This window comes from Lampetra fluviatilis, chromosome 32 (assembly GCF_964198595.1).
Source record: "Lampetra fluviatilis chromosome 32, kcLamFluv1.1, whole genome shotgun sequence".
Lineage (NCBI taxonomy): Eukaryota > Metazoa > Chordata > Hyperoartia > Petromyzontiformes > Petromyzontidae > Lampetra > Lampetra fluviatilis.
This window is the reverse complement of record NC_136306.1, coordinates 10,498,692-10,523,541: the sequence shown is the minus strand read 5'-3', so window position 1 is coordinate 10,523,541 and position 24,850 is coordinate 10,498,692. Positions and strand designations below refer to the sequence as shown.

General features: G+C 50.2%; 2 protein-coding genes across 3 annotated transcripts in view; both read left to right on the top strand.

Annotated features, from left to right (window-relative positions):
• Positions 1–10,267, top strand: part of LOC144943751 (interferon-related developmental regulator 1-like) — a 28,266-nt gene extending 17,999 nt beyond the window's left edge. The window contains exons 8-12 of the mRNA XM_078871545.1: positions 1,260–1,368; positions 2,638–2,772; positions 7,147–7,275; positions 7,941–8,036; positions 8,491–10,267. Of these exons, the coding sequence (XP_078727671.1) occupies positions 1,260–1,368; positions 2,638–2,772; positions 7,147–7,275; positions 7,941–8,036; positions 8,491–8,571 (550 nt within the window). The 3' untranslated portion in view covers positions 8,572–10,267. The remainder of the gene's footprint in view (positions 1–1,259; positions 1,369–2,637; positions 2,773–7,146; positions 7,276–7,940; positions 8,037–8,490) is intronic.
• A 13,775-nt stretch (positions 10,268–24,042) lies between these two features.
• Positions 24,043–24,850, top strand: part of LOC144943748 (MAP kinase-activated protein kinase 2-like) — a 67,454-nt gene continuing 66,646 nt past the window's right edge. For both annotated transcript variants that reach the window (XM_078871540.1, XM_078871539.1), the window contains exon 1: positions 24,043–24,618. In XM_078871540.1, the coding sequence (XP_078727666.1) occupies positions 24,394–24,618 (225 nt within the window). In that variant the 5' untranslated portion in view covers positions 24,043–24,393. The remainder of the gene's footprint in view (positions 24,619–24,850) is intronic.

The window sequence follows — 24,850 nt, the reverse complement described above, 5'->3', positions numbered from 1 at the left end:
ATTCAGACATGATTCCTTGTAAAAGGTTTCAGTTTGGTGTTTTAACATCTTAACACCTGTTTTGTTGCCAGAAAAAATGGGAAAAACCTATCATCATATTTTGGCAATGGCAAAGGAGGTCCCATGATGTCGATTTAACAAGGAGTGTTTAGCAAATTGTCTTAACTTTTGGTTGGGTCAAATGTCCTTGTCCTGAACACAGAAATGATGAGCAGAAATAACAGTACTGAGGCAATATTGTCACATGACGGCAAAACGAATAACGTTGAGACAGAGACGGAGGGAGACGCCAACAGAGATGATAAAGTATATGCTGGCATTGAGGATCACAGCGACGTTTATTGTACATGTTCACCTGGTGGTTGTGACCAATTCATCAAGGTCAAACCCAGAGACCTCATTCCATCGGGAAAATGAATATAGGTGAATAAAAACGGTTTAGAAAATGCAATAAATAAAAACACGGTACAGCTTTTTATTTTGGGATATTAAACCAGGTGAGCGCTTGGCAAGATGACAAGTCTCTTGTGATGAAAGCTATGTTTTGTAAAGTGGGAAAACGTGCACATTTTGTCTAAAATCTACCTTCAAATATGTATATGATGTAACACTGCAACAAAACAGCAATGGAATGTGTAGGTTTTAAGGGTAGTGGTGTGTCGCCCTCTGTTTGCGGATAGTTACCGCACGTCGTACAGCGTGACGTCCTAGATTTCACTCTGCGCGGCTGGAGGCTTCATGGAGTCTCATTGCTAGAGACTTGATGTTTCTCATCAGGAAACTGAAGAAGCTCCCAGCATGTGTTGCGAAACGTCAGACGTGACGCTGAACGGCGTGCGGTACAACCCCGGAAATGCTTGAGAGCATCAATAAAACTACAAGATGATACAAAAAGAATAGGCTTTTCCCTTTCTGGCAATCATACAAGTCTGGTGTAGGTCAATCAGTTCCAAGGGCGATGCAAACATTATTAAAGCATACTTTATCAGTTGCACCTACGATTAGCACGGTAGGCCACGTACGGTGCGAAAGAATTTCAACATACAGGAATCAAATAAATTTCGCTGCAATGTTTTACCACAAGCATTTACGGTATAATACAGACTTTGACGCCTTGCAATAGCTGTCCGTTCCGGAAAGGTTCAACCCTATTTTTTCATCATCTTGATGGCGGCAAAAAATGGTCTCGTCGTTGATAGTAAAACTCTACGCGTGTTTTCTAAAAGGGCAGTTCCCGGTGTCGTGTGCCGTGTGTGCAGCCACTTGCCCAAGCTGCCGGCCCTGCTGTCGAGCGACAACGTGAACATGCGCATCGCCGCCGGGGAGGCCATCGCCCTGCTGTTCGAGCTGGCGCACGAGGCGGACGCGGTGAGCAATTACTCTGAAGTAATATATCTGAGCTGGTCCTGCCCACCACCCCCCCCCCCCTTATATCCGCACCACCCCCACTTCGACAACCCACACTGACCAACGTGGTGAGGTGAAGTATAAAAGCTAAAACTAAGCTTTTTTATTTACAACGTAAGGCCCACTGAGTTGTGTAGTTCTTTTTTAGAAGCGACCTGGCCACAAATGATAGCCCAACGAAGTGGCTTATCGCGTGGAAATTTATAGTAGCAGCCAAATACTCTAAACGCGTATTGTTGATTCTAAACGTGGAGGGAAAAAACTGGAGGACCCGGAGACAAATCTACGTGACCGCAGGGAAGAGAGACATGCAAACTCCAAATATACAGCAGGCGTCACGGTCGGGATCGAACCCACGACCTCCTGTACCCCGGGCAAGGTAGTTAACATCTCGCCACAGTGGCACCCAATTATGGTCAAACATTCCCCCTATATCAGGGGTCAGCAACCTGCAACGCGGCTCTTTCAGGGACCGCTCTGAGACGTTATTTATTAAGGACCACCGTCACGTATGCACGTGCATGGCGGCTCGTGAAATATTGGGTTCCTTTTTATTCACTGAATTCGAACAAAAAGTGTCTCCGTTATTCTGTGTTGCCGACCCGTGGCCGGGCGGCACGCTTGCACCGCACGCAACGTCCACTCCCACCGGTGGAATATAGTCCCAATCGACTCTCCTTGACGTTTTATCATCGTAATAGCGATGGAGAATTATGAGAGTCACTGACAAATTTAATAAATGCTTATGTTGATGCAGAATGGCTAAAAAGCGCAAGAATGTAGTGCAAATATTGTCAATCTTTATTTAAAACTAGATAAATCTCAACTGTTTGTTAATTTATGCCTGCAAAAACTACAACCTGAAGGTTTTATGCTTTTACTAATCGAGCAATATCAGTTTAAATATCTAAATGGCTTTCAGTATCATGTTGAACACGTCATAATATTTGGTCCCCATAATAAGTGAAATAAAGGCCCCCTTGGAGTGTGACGAGAAAGCCAATAGAAAGCCCCCCTCCCGTTGACGGTTCGTACGCAGACCGAGTCTCAGGGTGTCGGCAGGGCATTTGTGACATCTGCTTACAACCGTCCTCCTCGGGGTCGTGAATTGGGGGGGCGGGGTGAAGTGCAAAGTACCTGATGTATAACTCTATTATTCTCTTGTGCCTTCTCCCTATGATGCGCGGCTTTTGGGGTGGGGGCGGTCACTGACCCGCGGGACCACTGCAGGACTTCCAGTACGTGGGGGTGGAGGAGCTGTGCGACAAACTCAAGGACCTGGCCACCGACGGCAACAAATCCCGCGCCAAGACCGACCGCCGCAAGCAGCGCGCCATCTTCCGCGACGTCCTCAAAGCCGTCGAGGTGCCGTGTTTTTTAAAATTTTACATCGTCGCGTTAAACCGCGTCAAACCGCGTCAAACCGAATTTGTGGACGCTGGAGTCGTCGTTTTTTTCACGCTGCTGCACGGTTTGAATTTTGTGCCCTCCGATGCATCTTTTGTGCCCTCCGATGCATCTTTTGCGCCGTGCGACCGAGCCGTCCCAGGGCTGTGGCGAGCCGGTTCGGCGCAGCTCGGCGGAGAGTTGTTTTTCGACTGCGGGAACCGAGAGCTGTGCCGCTGACGTTACGTGCAATGAGCACGTCTTTCACCCCGTCCCCTGGCCCTGTTTGCCCCCCACCCCCCCCCCTCGGGCAGATTCAGATGTTCCTGTGAAGCCAGCAGATCATAGTTTTTGTTCCGGCTTGGCACAGCAAGTAGCTCGGTGAAAAAAACACCCATAACCGTGAACAGAATCGGCCGTGCTCGCTTGGCTCAGAAGTGGGATGACGATCACAATTACGATGTTTTTTTTATTTTAAAAAAGTTGACGCGGACGTAGGGAGCCTTTTGGCAATCACTGCTAGATGAGGGCCTCTTCCATTTTGCTGTTTTAAGCAAAACCAAATTGAAGTAACTTATAGCTGAAGAGGAAATTCAGCAGCCAGCATGAAATGTGTTAAAAATGCACAGTTGCCTTCAATGGCAAACCATAGCCGGAATCCCAGCATTCTTTGCATGCCGGGATGACATCACCATCCTTGCACATGTTTAGTTACACAGCTTTGTGATAGCCATCGGCTATAAATATCCCAGGGCCTGATCGAAGCGTGATCTCACAAAGCAGCAGCAGAGCAGTGATGGCTGTACTTGAGTAATGCTTCCGAATTATAAGAATGGAACCAGTATAGAGTTGCCTTGCTATCATTTTAGCTTAAATATAAAAAAGCTAAAATCGTAGCAGCCTCGAGTTGAGAGGAGGGGGGGTCATCGTGAGGATGTGGGATGTGGGCATAATGTGCACCAGATGGTTGATGTCACCTTGCTATTCAAGATTACGCGTATATCATCATTTCAATAGTTTGTTTCATTTGAGATGTCTAGTTCTAGACAGGCTTTTCTCAGAATTGCACAGTTGTTGCAACCACCATATGACCCGTACGTAAAAGAGAAACTGCACGCATTTTTTCGGGGGCGTGCGGGCGGGGGGGTGTGGGATTTTTTTTTATTTCCTGGAGACAGACCGGCCTGACACGCGCCCACCCGCCCGCCCCTGTCTGTTCTCGGAGCTTTTGTTTGCGCGCAATCGAATACCACACACACGCACTTCTTCCATTGCCTTCTTGCCAAGAGGGTCGTTGTTATTGATGCGCTCGAAAAGAAAACAAGAAAGCAAATAAAATATTTGCCTTGAAGCTCGCTAGCTGGGTTGCTCACTCAGTTGGCCGCTTTGTACCCCCGCCCCCATGATCAGTGGCTAGAAGGCGAGTCCAGTTGGCATGAGGGTTGGCATCGTAGTTTGTGTTGAACCCCCCCACACCCTCCTCACCACCATGCCCCCCACACCCTCCTCACCATGCCCCCCCACACCCTCCTCACCATGCCCCCCCACACCCTCCTCACCATGCCCCACTGTCCATCCCTGTAGGAATGAGCATCTCGTGGTAATGCGAGTGGTGTTCAGCGACTCTGTGTGGGGTGGGGGGGGGCGAGAGTGAGTGTGCCGCTGTTAAATATAGACAGCCTCTGTGCCCTGGAACGTGGTTTATTATAAGCAGGCTCTTATAATAATGGACAGTGGCTGTGCAGTCGGAGCCGGCATTCCTGGAGTGAGTACCTGCTTGCTGTTGGCTAGACGCGCGTGTGTACGTCGCGTTCTCAAGATGAATGCGGTGCCGTGGATTAAAGGGGATTGCGGTTGCGCGTGCCACTGGTACTGGCTGCGTGTCCTGCGTGCCCTTGACCTGGTGGGCAACAAAAAATGTCAACCGCGTCTCTTGTAACGTGTATGAGCGTGTGTGTTTCAAAGCGGTACCATTATTTTGGGATGATAAACTCGAGTCGAAGCGCGTTCGTTCAACTTGGCCGACTGCAGCAGCTGCTGCTGGTCGGGTGACTGGAGCGGTCGGAGCGCTGAGCCTGCACCGCTGAGAATTCTGGGTTCGAATTTGGGTTTCAGCTGTGCCGAATTAATCTGGCTCTCCGAATGGATTCTTTATCTCGTGCCATTGAATTATATATTACTGCAATTGGAATACATCGAAAGGTGGGAAAGAACAAAATGTTGACAGCAGAGTTCGAGTCTGTATCATGACAGCTATGATTGATGCATTACTCTTTTAGATAATGTAGTTTTGTGGGTTTTTTTTTAAATGGGTTGTGTTAAGGTTAACCTTTAATGGCATATATTGTCCTGGTCTCTGTGTATCCTGAGCACCACCTAGTGGTCCATCCATCCACTCCAGTGGGTACAGCCAAGCAAATGGCTCGGATGGACCTGTGATGCAAGGAATGAATGCATGATAGTAGAATATCGTTGACGATGGGATGTTGATTCCACTTGTTTAATGTCATTGTCATTTTACAGTCTTAAATATTTTCAGTCTCTGGCGATAGGAATGCGGATTTTGTTTATGTGCATGCACTCTTGTGATCTGATGGCACAGTAGAGAAGATACGCGTCTCGCAAACAGAAGGTTACGGGTTTAAGTCCAGGTCAATGCTTGACTCAGCCCTTCATCTCTGCGGAGTTCAGATGTTTTGACATTTACAATGATTTGGGTTGGAGTGGTGGCGCAGTGGTTAGCGCGTTGCCCTATGAACCCGGTGACCTGAGTTGGGTTCTTGGGCATGGCTGACATCATTGTTGATCAATTTACAGCCCTTTGGTAGGCCACTGCTGGAGAAAAACTTTGGCAGATTGCGTCGGTTATTGGGGTTGTTTGACCAGACTTGGCCAAGCTGGTCAGTACGGGTTGATGAAGGAATGGACCAGTGCTGGTTAAGTTATCACTATATTGTTAATGATTAATTATCATACGTATTTATATATATATCTATATATTTTCTATAAATATATCGCAGGCAATCATTGTGTGGAAAAACAATTTTGAAAACGCGTAACCGATAATTGGTCAAACAATACTCACAATAGCTATTCATAACTTGTCGATTTAACTTGCCCCTACCATAACCACATGGAATTTCCACCACTGGCTTAGGACTGTAAATAGGAGATTATGGTCACCCCACGTGTGACCGATTTACAAGTGAACATATGAACGGATTTACGTGTTTTCTGCGGGGTGCGGCCACGGCTACCACAGTTGCATTTCCAGCGACAGTACACATCGGTGGAGAGCTACATATTACTCTCTTCACCAACCCCCCCCCCCCACATTAACCAGCGTGGTGAAGTATGACCAAACAACTCCGATGTATCCAGCATGGCGTGAGACCTTCATCCAGCAGTATATTGAAAGAGAGACGCCTTTATACATCATTCAGTGGCAGAACGTGAGATTGTGTACGCTCCCGGCACATAATGGGCGGCACTCCACCGATTAGCTGTGAGTGCTCATGTGAAACATACATGGCGGCTTCACTGTACCGTGAGGGGGGGGGGGGTGGGGGATTGGTGGGGGGGGGGGCATTGCGTCAATGTGGACGAGAGTCACGCTGGGACAAGCCGCTTGCGTAACCAGAGTTCACCAGCGCTGCTCGGCAGCTCCATTTCCAGTGTCCTTTACAAAGGTTAAGCAATATGGCTGTACTGCCGCACATTCGTATTCATTTTCGCCCACCCATGCACCACCACCCCCTCCACTTCTTCCCCCCCCCCATCCCCCACCACCTCCTTTGTGGAATCTGAAAAATGATCGGGGCGAGGGCACTAGGGCAGCGTTTGTCGTACAATGAAGCCACGAGCCGGCAGAGTGCATGATGTTTACTGTTAGGGGCCTCTTCGGGCCACAGCCGTCGTCCCCCGATGGCTGTGGATGAATGCACTTTTTTAAGATGAATCAAAAGGTCATTCGTTGCCCTTCAGCCAACCCTTGTCTGTTGGCAGTGCTGGTGGAAGAGTAAGCCATGCCGAGTTGCTGCTTGCTTCCTGCCGCCTCCCGCGCTGAAACAAAGATAAATGCTTTAGAAGGTTTATTGGATTAACAAAACAAAAAACCTGTTGTCGTTTATTCTTCCCCTTGCTGAAGGCAAAATGTCTTTCGTTCTGACCCTTTTGCCGTAGCTTGCGTTTGTATCGTTAATGTAGAACGTGCAACAGTCTCCACACTCCCAAACTGGTCTCCACACTCTGCGCCACTGCCGCCCACGTGTCAGCCAGCAAGGGGCCGTTCCCCCGTTGGTCACTTGGCAAGCCTCCTCTTGTTGTTGGCTTTCCATTTGTTGCGTTGCCCAGGAGGGCGAGGCGCCGTCGGAGACGATACGCTTCGGGCCGGAGTGCATCTACGTGGACAGCTGGCTGAGGAAGCGCACGTACGACGCGTTCAAGGACGCGCTGGGCTCGGGGGTCCGGCTGCACCTCCAGGTGCGTGTGTATGCACGTTGAACTTCTTTCGCACCCCGCACAGCCAAACCGTGCTAATGCGGGGTACGGGGGAAGAACAACTAACTAAACGCAACAACAAGCAGTTCTAAAGAAACGAGTTTTCAATATACATTTAAAAGTGAACAGCTCCGGTGGCTTCGTAATAACGGAAGGAAGAGCGTTCCAGACGGCCGCAGAAGGGCATCGCAAAGCGTGCGATGCGGTGACTGCCTTTGTTCGATGACTAGCCAAAAGCTGCTGTGAGGATGACCGGAGCTAATGTCATGGTTTATGCTTCATGACAAGATCAGCCAGCGCTATTGTGGTTCATTTGTGGCAAGAAATTGTGTGCAATGAGTGCTACTTTATAAGTTCGCTCACTCCCGCCCTGTTGTACAATTGTTACATGAAGGAAAGTGCCTTTTAAACAAGGCTATCATGAGGGCTGGGTGACTGGTTCCCAGGTCTTCACGAACGGCTCTCAATTGCTGTGCATGTGTGTGGGGGGGCGTACAACGCACGCCATCGACCACCGAAAAACGATCGTCCTCTGTAGTTCAATTACAAGCCAAAACCGTCGTGAAGGAATTTAATAAAAATTGTCACGTGTCGTGTGTTTTTTTTTTTTTTGCCGAGCCTTGTTAAATACGTCAATTTTTGTCCAGGAGAATGAACTGCTGCGGGACATCTTTGAGCTGGGTCCTCCTCTGCTGCTGGACCCGTCGATGTTGAAGACCACGAAAATCTCTCGCTTCGAGCGCGTGAGTTTGCGCGCTCTCTTCCAGCGCCGCACAGAGGGGAGCAGAGATTTGCGAAAGCACCCCAATCCGACCGTTGCATCTGGCTTGCACACTGTGCACGCCCATTTATGGTCACAGTCCAGAGTATTGCCAGCATATAAGGGATTGCCCTTAGCCGAATACTTGCAAAGCGCCCTCCCCCTGTCCTGAGCTGTGGGTTAATTTGAGCCAAAACTTCCGCTCGACACGTGGGTGGTGGTTGGTTAGTGGTTGTTCATATAAATAATTTACATAAGGGTACCATAAAAAAAAACCCACTCTTAGACTCCCTCTGTTGAAAAAGCGATTTCAAGACTCAATGGCTTGTCACTTTTGTTATAAATAAAGGATTTATTCCAGCGCGAGCGTGGGTTTTAATGGCAATTCATTTTCCCCTTTTCCCTACCGCTCACCCCGCCTCCCTCCCCCCCGCCAGCACATGTTCAACTCCGCGACGTTCAAGGCGCGCACGAAGGCGCGCAGCAAGATGCGGGACAAGCGAGCGGACGTCGTCTGAGAAGGCGCGGGAGGTGTTTTTTTATTTTATACAAATAAAAAAAACCTTCACCTGCACTGCACCGCTGCCACGGTCCCGCGTGGACGTGACCGCGACACGTTTTTTGCATGCGCAGGGGCTTTTGGGCTCTCCCACTCGCTGTCTCTTGGTCTCGCGGTTCAAACAAAATAGAAAAATGTCATCGCAAGCAGTGCACTCGATTGGGTTCCACACTTGGCGTTTTTTTTGACGGCCAATTAGACAACACGCGTGTTCCATTTCAAGTCGCTGTACAGTGCATTTTGCCCGCCCCCCCCCGCCCCCCGCCGCCGCCACTTCAAGATGTTCTCATTGTTTAACGGTGTCGACAAGCAGCGGTGTGATCTTTATAAGTTATTATCGCTCGGACCAGCCAGTGTTATACTGCGTTGAAGGTTCCTCGCAGCGTTCGAGTCGATGGCTTGAACCGCCGCGAACGACGGGCCCCCCCCCCCCCCCCCCCTTGTCAGCTGTTGAAATGAATGCTGTCGTGAACGAGGCACGGGCGGGGGACCACGTGCTCCTCTGGGGGCAACGTCGTTGGCACCTTGTTTGTTGGCTTGGGGTGGCAGGGAGATGCTGCCCCGTGATGCTGCTCGGGCATAAAGGGACGAAATTTGGGAATCGTCGACAGTGTACCGTACGTTTGCGTTGCGTCCGCCGGATTCTGATAAATGCGGGCATTGTGATGAATGCAGTAAAATCCCGTTATAACGACTCCCAATGAGAATAATTTCGGTGAAGGCAAATTTTCTTTTGGGTACCTTGCGTAATTTTCGCACTGTAACAACTTTGTTTTTGTGTTGTAATAACAACAACAACCTACCCATTGCATATGTGTGTTGTCATCGCCAAGTGCTCACTCGGTGGGTTTTTTCCGTCCAGCAGGGCTACAGAATAACCGTTGTGTAAACACCCGACTATTTGGGGTCGTTAAACATCATGTGTTCATGACAGTTTGCCTTTCACTCAGTTGTTTCATTGTGTAAAACAAAACATTGCAGATAAAAGTAGATTTTCTAACTACCTTTTCAGCCATATCTGTCGTCATAACACGATTTTACTTGAATATTAGATTTAAGCAGCTTTTTAGGGTTTAGTTGCTACCCGGTTTATTGATTATTTTCTGAGCAACACCAAAAATAAATTCCCCTCTTTAAACAATGTAAGTTCTTTTAGCGATCATGTGATTCTAACCTAATGTTGATGGGGCCTTTATGAGAATGGTGCTCTGCACACGACAATGCTTTTGCAACAATGTGCTGCTTACTATCTCACGGAAACACGATGATCGTGAGTGTTAAAAACACGGGAGAAACTATTTTAAAATGCAATTATGAACCGTGGAATTCGATCGCCTCGCAAGGGGTGATTCTAGTCTCTTCGATTCGCCTCCAAGATGTTCATTGTCTAATCGTTCAGTCAACGTGGGACACTTTCAATGCACATTGTTGCCGCTGAGGGAACGACCGAAAACATGCCTGCTTTTTTTATGTAAGGATGTTTGCTTCCATCACTTGACGTAATTTTTACATGCTGTAAAGGAGTGACATTAAGCTACGTTGAGTGTAATTACATTTAAAAACCGAAAGCGTGAATATTCTAATGATAAGAGAACAGGTTATGTTTTTGAAAATAATATTTATTATATCAGATCAATAAAATTGTTCCATTGTTACCGCATCTTTGTGTTGGAAACGTTTAACCATAAGCTCCAGCGCAGAGCAAAATAAACTTAGCTTTTAGATTCAAATCGATCCACGTGGTGTTAGTATTTGAAAACAATGCACAAATGTGTGTGTGTGTGTTCACAGTTTAGTACAGTGGTTAGCGCGCTGTGCCTAAACCCGGCGACCGAGTTTGATTCCCGCTCACGGCCAACACCAGTTATGATTATCTGAACCGGTCCTGGGCCTCCCCTGGGTCGACTCAGCCTCAAATGAGTACCTGGTGTGATGTGTAAACATCGCCAACTAGGGAGACAAAGGCAGCCGGGCATGGCGCAGGCCACCAACCCCCTTATGTGCCATGCCGGCCTTCAGAGGTGCAACTCGCTAACATCGCTTGCTCCTATACGTGTGATATTTGTCTTTTGTTAGTTTGTGTATGCGGGACCTTGTCCTGTGCTCGTCATTGAGGTGGCAATTGTTTTGCTTCGAGTCGCACCTCATGGGCTGCAGTGTTAGCTACGCGTGCCCTGCGAGATGTCCTGAGTGTTTGAACAGCCTCGTGCACGCACAAAGTCAACAATCATGATTCCTTGGTCAGCTTAAAATGTGTGTAAACATTTGGCAAAATTTGCCATAAACTGCAAGGCGGAGACGTTAAAGACCCTGCGGCATATTTGGTAAGAGTGGACCTGTGAACTGGTGTCGGCTCGTATCTAAAATGTAAAATCCAGGTTAAGTGGAATGACGTACTCGTGACTGAAATTGGAGGATGAGATTTCCGGTATGAGTTGATATACAATGACATTTGGGTGGAAACGGATGCAGTCCTCAACCCAAGCCTTTCACCAACAGCCACCAGCAACAATTTGAATGTTTCTTGCGCCTAAATGCAATCGCATCTCGAAACGCTGCCAAAAATAAATGCCTGAGAGTGGGTTGAGTCATGGCAGGGAGCCGTGAGGGAGGTAGAGGAGGGGGGGGCAGCACCTCGTCACGGCCTGGAATCGAGCAACGGGGCCCCAACACCAGATAACAATGAACCCCCAGGGGCCGTAACGCATCGCCAGCGGTCCCCAGGGCATCCTTTGGAGGCTGACGCCCTTTAATGGAAATCCGAATGGGATAATGAAAAGCAACATGCCGCCATGACTTAAGGAAAAAAAAACGTTTTCATTCGGTACACATTACCTGCTACGATGTGGGGCAGAAACATGGGCGAGAGAATGAGCAGCCTATGGGTAAGGTAAAGATTTCAATTCGGTGATAGATACATTGACTTAAGGAAAGTCAGCGGCATTGGGTCACGTCTGGAAGGGATGACGGCATACGGACAAGCTGGTGATGGAAAGGCAACCGAAGGAGTCACCACCGCATAGATGGAGTGATGAGACCAGTTCATGTGCAGGAGGCCCGTGAGTGATGGTAATGGTGTGGGGGAGGCCTTAAACAGGAGGTGAGTGGATAACGTTTGAGCATGATGATTTCTAAACCCGACTTTTGAATTTACAGTTGCTTTTCCCGAGCAAACATCTAATCTCATTGAGAACCGCACGTAGATTTACCTGGTAAAGCCCACTGAAGCTATATGGCTATTTTGTTTAGAAGCGACCTGGCCACAAATGATAGCTCAACAGAGTGGCTTATCGCGCGGAAATTTGTAGCAGCCAAATACTAAACGCATATGGAGGGAAAACCCGGAGGAACCGGAGAAAAATCCACGCAACCACGGGGAGAGAGAGACGCAAACTCCAAATATACAAGCGACAGGGGAGGGCTCAAACCCACGACCTCCTGAACACCAGGCGAGGGTGTTAACATCTCGCCACAATGAGTTGTTCGGCTCTTCCGTGGGTGTCCTGGTTGAAGGGTAGACGACATTGAGGGATGTTCAAGACCCTGTGACATTCCAATGCCAAGCCACTTCCTGCCTGCATCATAGCCCAACCTCTGAACATTTGTCAACGATGAGTAATTTATGAAAATTGTGTGCCGCTTTTTCCAGCACCAATGTGGTTTTGTTCAGCGAAGTCATCGGCTGTGTGAGTGTGTGTGTAGTCAGTGGGGAGCGGTAGTGTAGCGGTTGGCACGCTGCGCTATGAACCCGACTACCCAAGTTCGATTCCTGCTCACAGGCAACACCAGTGAACCGGTCCTGGGCCTCCTCTAGGTCGACTCAGCCCCAAATGAGTACCTGGTGTGGTGTGTAAACATCGCCACTAGGGAGACAAAAGCGACCGGGCGTGGTGCTGGCCACCCCACCCCCCCTCGTGTACCGTTTTTGCTTTCATAGGTGCTCGCTAACAGCACTTGCCCCAACAGTCCGTTAAGGCTATACGGGGGATCTTTGTCTTGTATGTGTAGTCACAGCAACGCTTCGTTCCTGTGACGACTACCAGTCCAGGTCACGTAAGTTGTGAACTGAAACCCTCACCACTGGTTTTTAAAAAAACACCGCATCGGATTCACGTTTCAGGAAAGGGGATATTTCGACCGCAGTGGATAATCTTTTTTTTGCTGGTGACATTTAAGCAGTTGAAGTTTAATTCCAGAAAGCAATGATGTCAGCCTTAGGGCATTTTTTTCCCCGATTCAAAATCCATTTCAAATTTCTAGTATTTGACACCGCCACACCGCGTCTTACTCACGTCTAATGATGCCAGTTAATTTATGTCGCGCCCTGTATGCCACGGGCATGTTTGTAAATGTCCACGTGGAACCCCATTGTCAAATCCACGGCTGGATGAGGGCCTCCCCACGCCGTGTGGGGCGTGGGGGTTAGTTGACCACACTGTGCTGGTTGGTGAAGGTGAGCGGTATAGATGCGAGAGCACAGAAGTACAGGACAACAACGGGGTTTTTTGCGCCCCGATCTCGTTAAGACCTCAGAAGCTAAGCAGTCCTGCGGCTGGATAGCGCTTTTGAATGGGCGACCGCAGTGCATGATAGGTGTTATAGGCTGCGTGGTGCCACGTTGTGGGAGGCAGAGTGCAGTGCAGCAAAATCCATTGTTCTATTTAAAGCTTTCGTGACTGCAGGGATTCATCTCCTTGGTTCTTTCGGTAAAGTCACGTGACTTTACCGAAAGAACCAAGAAGATGAATCCGTTGTTCTGTTCTTCTATGCTCCCGTGTCGTTACGCCTAATCTTCTCCAACCCATACTCCCCAGCGTGGTGAAGTATGGTCACCCCCCCCCCCACCACCTCGTAGTCCATGCCCTGGAGGCCGTGGGGTGGCCCTCATCAAGCAGTGGATTGAGACGAGGGCGGCTGTCCGCGTGCCTCTATTAATAGCGGGATGTGCATCGTAGCCCATGACTGGGTGAATGTTAAAAACCAGACTCAAGTTTCAGAACGGGTTCCGAGGGGAGTCGCCACAGCATCGCCACGCTGCGTGTGCCACCTGTGCCCGGCCTTCCTAGCTGCTGCTCGCTAACAGCACTTGCCCCAACAGTCTGGCACAGGCTACACGGGGGAACTTTGTCTTTGTTTGCCACCTGTGTCAGAGTTACGAAGCGGCTGGCCAATCATCTCCTTGTGGTCACGGTTCGTGTGCTGCGGGCAGAGCGTGGGGGTTTCTTTCTTTTTCCTGCGCCACGACTATTTAGAATCAACGTCACGCGTTTCGTGGAGTGTTTGAGCTGCAATAAATGTCCACGCGGTAAGCCACTTCGTTGGGCTATCGTTTGTGATGGCCAAGTCGCTCCTGAAAAAAAAGAACTACGTAGCTAAGTTGGGGACTTACCTGGTCAAATGAAGTCGTTTTCACTGCTTGCTCGGGTTTGGACCCTCCTTCATTCTTTCCAAGACATTATACATCCCCTGGGTTTTGTCAGTTGCTAAATAATAATAATGATGATACCCCACTTAAGAGAATGCATTCAACGTGTGCTTGTCACCTCCTGCACGTCAACGGAATTCGAACCACGAGGTTCTGAGAGCAGCAGCAGCAGCCAGTCAGCCAAGTGCGGCCTTCGATTTAAAGCTTTCGTGACTGCAGGGATTCATCTTCTTGGTTCTTTCGGTAAAGTCACGTAGAATGGAAATAATAAAATAATACAAATAAAACATAATAAAATAATATAATAAAATAATATAATAAAAAAATAAAAATTTTAGATTTATATAATAACATAATACAGTAATATATTGAAATAATAATATAATATAATATTATTATTTTTCGATTTAAAGCTTTCGTGACTGCAGGGATTCATCTTCTTGGTTCTTTCGGTAAAGTCACGTAGAAGGGAAATAATAAAATAATAAAAATAAAACATGATAAAATAATTCTCACGACGTTTCGGCCACAACGCAATCAGCAGCCGTCCTCACGTGAAGAACAGGTCTTCTACGTGACTTTACCGAAATAACCAAGAAGATAAAACGTGTCGTTAAACCCGCCACCACCCGACACAGCCGATTAGCAAGGTTTATCACGTACACAAAACGTGCCAAATTCACTACTAGTACAGCACACCGCTTGTGTGTTGGAGCGTAAACCCACAGCATTGACAATACGAGCATGACGTTTCGCCAGTAATTACAACCAGCCTCATCAGGCGGCAGCCAGAGTTGTGGAGAAATCCTCCAGTTTCGGTCTTAAACCATTTGCTAGACTTTTTGGCAGGCGATGACTCAATGACCAGATTGCATTTAAACCTCTCAAATATGTGTTCCCTGCCTGCAACGTAGAACGCCTAAAGTTATTGTGAACAGATGCGCCAATATGAGTTATTGTAGTGCCAGCGTTATTGGCTCTGCTACTATGGGAAAGCGGTGGAGCGAGAATGGGTGGTTAATAGTTATATACCGTTTAATCATCATAATTTTCATCGGCCATGGTGAATCCACTTGTGAATGAGGGACTGCCCAAGCCGTCACGTGCATCGTAAATGTGTCTTCATGAATATCGGGTAAATGCCTCAACTAACTACATGTATTTTTGGCAGTCAAATTATCGGATGACGTTGGCATCGTTGTGTACAAAGACAAGTTTCTTTATTTCAGCACGTGGAAAATATGCGTACAGATTTTATATACATCATTTAAATTCGCAGCTCTTTGTATCGAATCTTACGAAAGAAAACGTGAACCCGCTAACTGCAACGCGCGCTTTGGGCAAGTGTCGGTCCTGTGGCAGGCAGCACCTCGAGCTCAATAACCCATAGCATCATTGGTACCTCATTTGCCAGTAAAAAAATATGATAATTGTTTTTTTACCCTTTTATCTGGCAGCAAAACTGACACCTTTTTTTTACGAGGAGTCATGTTTGCATAGACCACAATACCTGCAGTCATAATGCAAACAAAAAACATAACTCTGATAATGTAACTGATAATTGATAATAAATAGGACAGTGCATAGATTATCAGAGTTATGTTTTTTGTTTGCATTATGACTGCAGGTATTGTGCTCTATGCAAACATGACTCCTCGTAAAAAAGGTGTCAGTTTTGTTGCCAGATAAAAGGGTAAAAAAACAATTATCAACCCATATCATCTGAAAATCGATGCACTGTTATACCCGTGTTACGGGCCCGTGCGTGCCCGAGCATTAAGCGTCACAGCTGTTGTTGGCTTGATTGGATTCTGAAAGGCAGCAGCGGCGGCGAAGACCGTCATCAAGCAGGCGTTTGTGAATAGCTGGAGGAGTCGCGTGCGTGGTGAGCACAGCGGAGGCTGCCCGCTCGCTGTGGAGTTCAATCTGGCCGGGTATCTTGGGCCCTGACTCTGGGCATCTGTGAAAAGAGCTTTATAGCCCATCGGATTCCTCGTGAGTGTGGAACGTGGGGGTTGGTGGCGGGCGGGCGGGAGGGGGAGGAAGGGAGGGGGTGAGTTAGAAGGTGGCTAGGAGATGTCAACTACCTCGCCTGGTAGGCAGGAGGTCGTGGTTCTATCCCGATCCTGACGCCTGCTATATATTTGGAGTTTGCGGTGTCTCTCTCTCTGTGGCCGCGTGGATTTTTCCCCGGGTTTTCCCTCCACATTTAAAATCAACACGAGTTTAGAGTATCTGGCTGCTATAAATGTCCACGTGATAAGCCACTTCGCTGGGCTATCATTTGTGACCAGGTCGCTTCTGAAAAAATAACTATATAGCTTCAGTGGGCCTTACCTGGTAAAATAAAATAAAACATTTAGTTCATGTTTATTTTTTTTTTAAAATCACATTGACATCACAGCCTACGACCGCCAAGTCACCCTGCACGCGCCCGATCGCGTCGTCTTCTCGGGAAGCGAAAGCGACGGTGGGCCCGAGGCCGCGACGTGTTGGTCCAGGAGGTGACCAGTGATGAGTGTCAACTGACTCCCCTCCCCACCAATCTCTCCCTAGCGCACGTGCTGGCTTGTCTCTGGTTCACTCCGCACGCGAGAGGCCAAGCAGCCGATCGTGGAATTGCCCGAACATTCCGATTGCACGACCCTGGTCGGTGAGACTGTCATGGGTAAATCATTGGCACGATCTACACTAAAATCAGTGTTCTTCACTCATTTTTAGATATGGGGAGGGGGGGCGTCACTTTCTCCGTCATCGTCAGTGTGAGGGCCGCCACACATTTTAAACCATTGTTGGGGTTTGACACCAGCACGACGACGATGATGGTGATGGGGGTTGTTTTCACTCTCTGTGTATCGTCGGGGGCCGCGTGTCAGAGGCCGCACTAAAGGCCACCAAGGGCCGTGAGTGGCCCGCACTGAAGAACACTGAACTAAATGATTACTATCCGCGAGATACTGGCAGGAACATCGTTATGGCAGCGTGAAAGCAGTACATCAAGTAGGTTGCAACGTGGCCTTGAATTGTCCGCATTTGACAAGTAGAGATACAATTATCTCCCAAAAAACGCATCTTTATGATATCATCTTGAAAACTCCCCTGGGTAAACAAATACGAGAATAATGTCACAAGGTTATTCCTCATTTGGGGTGTAGCGGTAACGCTGTGGTTAGCTCACTACGAATCCGGAAATCTATGTTGAATTCCCCATTTAGGCTCACATCACTGCCATGTAATATCTGAACCGATTCTGAACAAACCTCCCAATTTTATTAAAATCAACACGGACCTGTTTGAAGCCACTGGGACTGTGCCAGCCAAGGCAGGCCGATCTGTGGTAGCTCCACTACACAATCGTACTGAACTCTGGCCCAGATATGGAAGAAGACCCTGGCAGCGGGCGTCATTAATACCCTTGGATTTCCCGCGCCCTTAAGTGTGCAGAACGGCACGTGATGTGTGAAATAATCTGAAAGAGATTCTGGGTAATAAATAATTAAACCCATCTCATCATTTTTAATCCCCCAACACATAAAAAATATAATTGTAGTCCATTGGCTTCCGGGCTCACGTTAGACAGCGGCATTTGTTTAAGTAAATTTTAATCTGGACCGGTTTCCAGCTTCTGGTTGGCATAAAGTGGTCAAGCCTGCTCAACAAATCCTACTGTTGGGGCAAGTGCTGTTAGCGAGTAGCACCCATGAAGGCCGGCACAGCACACGATAGGGTGGGTGGCCAACACCACGTCCAGCCGCCTTTGTCTCCCTAGTGGCAACGTGTTTACACACCGCACCAGGTACTCATTTTAGGCTGAGTCGACCTAGGTGAGGCACAGGACCAATTCGGATAATCGTCACTGGTGTTGGCCGTGAGCGGGAATCGAAACCGGGTCACGCACACACAACTTACCACACATACAACCCACCACACACACACAACCCACCACACACACACAAAACCCACCACACACACACACAACCACCACACACACAACCCACCACACACAACCCACCACACACACAACCCACCACACACACACACAACCACCACACACACAACCCACCACACACACACACCACACACGCACACAACCACCACACACACAACCCACCACACACACAACCCACCACACACACAATCCACCACACACACACAACCCACCACACACACACAACACACCACATCTCAAGAGACGTTCTGATCTTCTTGTGTCTCCCCTTCTCAGAGTGCAAGCGTCTGCCGCACACAACCGCCACACCCTGGGAGATGCTCGGTGAGAAACTGCGCCCTGGATAAAACCATTTCACCCACGTGTCCTGCCCCGACGAGCTATCCCCCCCCACCTCACCTCGGCTCTCTTCCTTTCTCATCCTCAATCGATGAGCCGGTCGCACCCGCCTGCAATTCCCCGCGGCGACTTGATCATCCCATCCGATCCGTCTCCTCCGTCAGACTGGAAGAGCGACGCGAGGCGTCTCACGTGGAAGTGCGCTCACGTGCCCGCGCGGTGAAGTATGGTCAAATAACCACCCCACACACGCACACACCACCAGACATCACCACCACACACACACCACACACACACACACCACCACCACACCACACACACACCACCACACACCACCACACACACACATCACCACCACACAAACACCACCACCACACACACACATCACCACCACACACACCACCACCCCTACACACACCACCACACACACCACACACACACACCACCACACACACTGACCACACACACACACCACCACCACCACCACACACACCACCACCACACACACACACCACACACACACACCACCACCACACACACCACACACACACACACCACCACCACCACCACACACACCACCACCACCACACACACACCACTACCACACACACCACCACCACACGACCCGCAAGGCGTGGGACTTGGGGTGAGTGCGGACAGCGAGTGCCTAAACTAAACTTTTTATTTTATTTGACCAGTTAAAGACCCACTGAGCTATGTAGCTCTTTTGCAGAAGCGACCTGGCCACAAATGATAACTCAACGAAGTTGCTTATCGTGTGGAAATGTTTAGCAGCCGAATACTCTAAACGCACGTTTGTTGATTATAAATGTGCAGGGAAAAACCGGAGGACCCGGAGAAAAATCCACGCGACCACGGGGAGAGATACACACACCAACTCCAAATATACAGCAGCAGGCGTCAGGGTAGGGATCGAGCCCACGAACCTCCTGTATAGCTGGCGAGGTAGTTATCATATCCTAGACACCATTATGATAATGACAGAGAGAGAGACACGCAAACTCCAAATACACAGCAGCAGGCGTCAGGGTAGGGATCGAGCCCACGAACCTCCTGCACACCAGGCGAGGTAGTCAACATCTCTTAGCCACCGTGATGATGATGACAGAGAGAAAGACACGCAAACTCCAAATACACAGCAGCAGGCGTCAGGGTAGGGATCGAACCCACGACCTCCTGTATACCTGGCGAGGTAGTCAACATCTCTTAAGCCACCGCGGCGCTCCACCTATGAAGGCTGCTGGCACGGCACACGAACGGGTTGGTGCGTTCCGCAAGCATCGTGCCCGGCCGCCTTTGTCTCCCAATCGCGTTTGTTCACACGCGCAACGTGCTGCTGCTATACGTGGGGGTGGCCCGGGACAGGTTCGGATATTATTGGCAACCGACGTTATCTGTGGCCGAGAATTGGCACCGCACAACACGCACGCACGGACATAATGACTCTGCATCGTCTGTATCTCTCTGTGTGCACGTGTGTCTGTACAATGGCAACCCTCCAAGCAATACCGCAGATTCAGATCAGGTTCTCGACTGCTTCTATTTCCTGCATTGGCCGGTTGACTTGTGTCCTCACCTGCAGACCCCCCCCCCCTCAGCACACGTGGCTTCTGCAACGAGCGCACCAGATTGACAGCTGCCGTCAGATGCATCGCCACTCTCTCAAGCGAAGACTTGCAATCCTTGCGAAGAGCGTGCTTTTAAACATCGGCCGTCGTTCGCCATTCATTGGCGGTGACGTCGCTCGGGTTGTCTGCGGTCCGTAGCGCAGCGCGCTAACCACTGCGCCACCGCTCCCCACTGCACTACCGCCACACGTGTACACACACACGTGTACACGTGTACATACACACACGAGTACACACACGTTTACACACACACGTGTACACACACGTGTACACACATACGTGTATACACACACGTGTACACACACGTGTACACACACACGTGCACACACACGTATACACACTCACACACGTGTACACACACACGTGCACACACGTGCACACACACGTGTACACACGCGTGTACACACATACGTGTACACACACGTGTACACACACACGTGTGTGAGTGTGTGTATGCAACGCTCAGGGGCCCCTTATCTCGCTCATCTGTCGCTGAACACAGTCACGCAATGAAGTCACCAGCCCGCAGCCCGGCACAACACGTCAGCTACGGTAATGCGAGCGCGGCGCAGCTCAGCCTTGCTCATGCACACACACACATCACACCCTACACACAGAGAAAGACACAGATCCCCCGTATAGCCCTAACAGACTTTTGGGGCAAGTGCTGTTAACGGGCGGCACCTCTGAAGGCCGGCACGGCACACGAGGGCGTGCAGATGTTTACAGTCGAGCAACAGCGGCGATGCTTACACACCGCACCAGGTACTCATTTGAGGCTGAGCCTACCTAGGGGAGGCCCAGGATCGGTTCAGATAATCGTCACTGATGCTGCTGGTAGCACCCTACGCTACCACTACACTACAGCCCCCAGCACACGCACACGTTACAAACACACACACAAACACTACACATACAGTACACTATATGTATGCACCACACGCATATCTTAAATCGCAGGCGCGTCCCCCCGTGTCACAATTCATAACCTGCCCGTCTGCTCCTGCTGCTGCCATTGTATTACCAGCAGCATCAGCAGCAGTGGCAAGAGTCACGTTGTACGCGAAGGCCTTCCCAGCGGTGGTGTATAGCTTCCCTGATGTGTGCATACACGTGGACACGGACGCGGAGCGAAACGTCGGACACGCGTATTACATCTGCCCCACGTTGCGTTCCACGTGCTTCTCGACGACGAACCGAAACAACTCCCAGGGCGTGGAGCGAAACGTCGGACATGATGCCGAACAGCCCGCAATTGAACCCAAGCACACGCGTCACAGAGCCAGCGATGAGTGAAGGATTTCTCGCCTACATTTTGATTTAAAGCTTTCGTGACTGCAGGCATTCATATTCTTTCATATTCTATCATATTTCTTTCTGTGGATTTCACACCTGATGATGGTTGCTTGTGTTGCAGTCGAAACGTCGTGAGAATTTTTATTGTTTAATATTTATATTATTTTATTATTTCCCTTTTACGTGACTTTACCGAAAGAACCAAGAATATGGTTTCTCGCCTGTCACTCGGTATCTACTGATAGAGAGTAACTATGCATGCGCCGATTTAAAACTTGCTCATCTGGAAACATTTTTTTAAAAATGCAATTCTCACTGGACCGCTTTGGTGTAAAGCGCAAGTCCCCAACTCGCATCCCACTCCATGTGACCATGCAACACCCATGCAACCCATGCAACCTCCATGCAACCCATGCAACCCATGCAACTCATGTAACCCATGCAACTCATGCAACCCATGCAACTCATGCAACCCATGCAACTCATGCAACCCATGCAACCCATGCAACTCATGCAACCCATGCAACCCCCATGCAACTCATGCAACCCATGCAACCCCCATGCAACTCATGCAACCCATGCAACCCCCATGCAGCTCATGCAACCCATGCAACCCCCATGCAACTCATGCAACCCCCATGCAACCCCCATGCAACCCATGCAACGGGCCGCAGAGTAACGGTCACTCCAGGCTGCGTCTCTTCAACGGACGAGGAGCAATCTCCAAACGTCGCCAACTTTCTCCCCTGAAGCCCTCTCGTCGTGGCGAGCGCGACCTCCTCCACGTTAACAATCAGCTCCCGATCATCACACGCAAACAAATGAATGCAAACCACTCAAATCTACCGGTCTCTGTATGTGCGACATGCATAAGGGCAATTGCCCGAAACGTCGCCTGTTAAAAAGATGTGTTCCCCCCCCCCCTTTAAGGCCACGTGCAATGTTTTTGTGCCGGTGCGCGAAGCGTTCTTTGTGTTATTCCATCGCGAAACCCGCGCGCGTTCGAGTCACGACTCGGAGCTCACGCAGCGAATTCTCGATGAGTTCACGCGAACGCCGCGCGCGGCTTACGTAACGGCATGGACGCCCGCGAGAACGCAGCCAGCCATCATCACCATCATCACCACCACCAGCACCACCACGATCATAGCCAGCGATGATGGGCACAGCCAACAGATTCAGAGATGCGCAGACGAGGACAGACACTCTGCGGTGATGGCGCTTGACTGCCGATTGACTGTTGTCGGGAGAGCGATGTGGTGCTGTGTACGAGGGGGCTGCACTGCCATGTGTGTATGCGTGTGCACTCTTTGTTTGCGCAGGCCGATGCAATGTGCAGTGCACGTTCGTTTCTTCGTGCGCGCAGCGCGGTGTGGAAGTACGTCAGCAATGGAGAGACAAAGGCGGTCGGGCGTGGCGTTGGTCACCCACCTCCTCGTGTGCCGTGACCGGCCTTAATAGGTGCTCGCTAACAGCACCTGCCCCTACCGTGTGTACAACAGCTATTTAGGGGGAATGTCTTTATAATGAATGCAGCATGGGGCTTTTTTTTTCATCTGGAGAGCGGTGGTGCAATGGTCAACGCACTGCGATACCAAGCCAGCGGTCGCAGTTCGATTCCTGCCAACGGCGAACATCACCGGTGACTGATTATCTCAACCGGTTTTGGGCTCCCCCCCCCCACCTCTAGGTCAACTCAGCCTGAACTGAACACCCAACAGACGGGGGATTGGGGGGGTTTGTATTTGTGTCGGAAGAAGCGTGGATGATTCGTGGTTGGGTTAATTGGGTTGGTGTCGAGGAGGGGAGGGGTGGGTGGGTAGGGGGAGTGATGTGTGGAGGGGGGTGAGCGAGAGAGAGGAGAGATGGAACGTGGATGGGGGGAGAGAAAGGGGGAGAGAGGAGAGGGGGGAGAGCGTGGGGAGAGAGAGAGAGGGGGAGAGAGGGGGGAGAGAGTGGGGAGGTGGGTATTCGAGAGGGGTTGAGCAATCAGCTGATTACACCGCTCTTACGCTATTGGGCGACTCCCGGCTGTGCGTGCGTGTGTCTGTGTGTCTGTGCGTGTGTCTGTGCGTGTGTCAGTGCGTGTGTGTGTCTGTGCGTGTGTCTGTGCTTGTGTGTGTCTGTGCGTGCGTGTGTCTGTGCGTGTGTCTGTTTTGTGTGTCTGTGCGTGTGTCTGTGTGTGTGTGTGCTTTTGTGTGTGTGCGTGTGTCTGTGTGTGTGTCTGTGCGTGTGTGTGTGTGTCTGTGCGTGTGTGTGCTTTTGTGTGTGTGCGTGTGTCTGTGTGTGTGTCTGTGCGTGTGTGTCTGTGTGTGTGAGCGTGTGTCTGTGCGTGTGTGCGTGTGTCTGTGTGTGTCTGTGCGTGTGTGTGTGTCTGTGCGTGTGTGTGTGTCTGTGTGTGTGTGCGTGTGTCTGTGCGTGTGCGTGCCTGTGTCTGTGCGTGTGTGTGTGCGTGTGTGTGTGCTTGTATGTGCGACGGAAAGAGCGGTGGCGCAGCGGTTAGCACGCTGCGCTACGGACCCTGGACGACCCGAGTTCGATCCAGATCGCGGCCAACACCGGTGGCGATTATCAGAACCGATGCCGGGCCTACCCTAGGTCGACTCAGCCTCAAATGAGTACCTGGTGCGGTGTGTAAACATCGTCACTGGGAAGACAAAGGCGGCCGGGCGTGGTCCTGGCCGCCCATTACCCCCTCGTGCGCCTTTCCGGCCATCATAGGTGCTCGCTAACAGCACTTGCCCCAACAGTCCGTGCAGGCTATACGGGGGACCTTTGTCTTTGTTGTGCTGTGCGCGTGTCGTCACGACTCACGCTCAAGAGAAGTTGCTCCACGTCGAGAATCGAAACCCGGGCACAGTCCAGCGTCAAGCGCGCACCCCCCACCCCACCCCACCTCTCTTCCTCCCCCACCCGCCCCACTCCGCCCCTGGCTGCCCGGATCCTGGATCAGCCCAGCACTTGTCACTTGCCGAGGGAGTGAAGAGAGACGGAGAGAAACACACGGAGAGAGAGAGAGACGGAGAGAGACACACGGAGCGAGCGAGTGAGACTGCTTGGCTTAGGTCGGGATATGCGCCGCGTGCGCGCGATTCTGTGCGCCCTCGTCTCGTCTCATCAGCGATGTGGACCAACGTCAATCAAAACGTCCAGGGCATAGGCGCTCAACAGCAACAGCAGCAACAGCAGCAGCAGCAGCTGCAGTGTCAACCGAGACCATCTCTGCAGACCAAGAGACACGCGCTCACCGATGACTATCAGGTCACTGGGCAAGTGCTGGGGCTCGGAGTGAACGGGAAGGTGTTGGAGTGCACCAGCAAGGCGACGGGGCACAAATACGCGGTGAAGGTGAGTTGGGGATGGCTCGCGACTGTGGGGGTCACACGGGGGGCGGGGGGGACGGCGAGAGGATTTGCTTCGTGGAGACACTCGCCGATCAACATAGTGGGGTCTGTAGCTAGAGGGAGTGGTGGGTAGTAAGAGTTTTGAAGGATGTTGAGTGTCGATCTGTATTGAGTTACTTGGACGGTGGTGGTGGTGGTCGTGGTGATGATGGGATCATGGGGGTAAAGACAAGCCA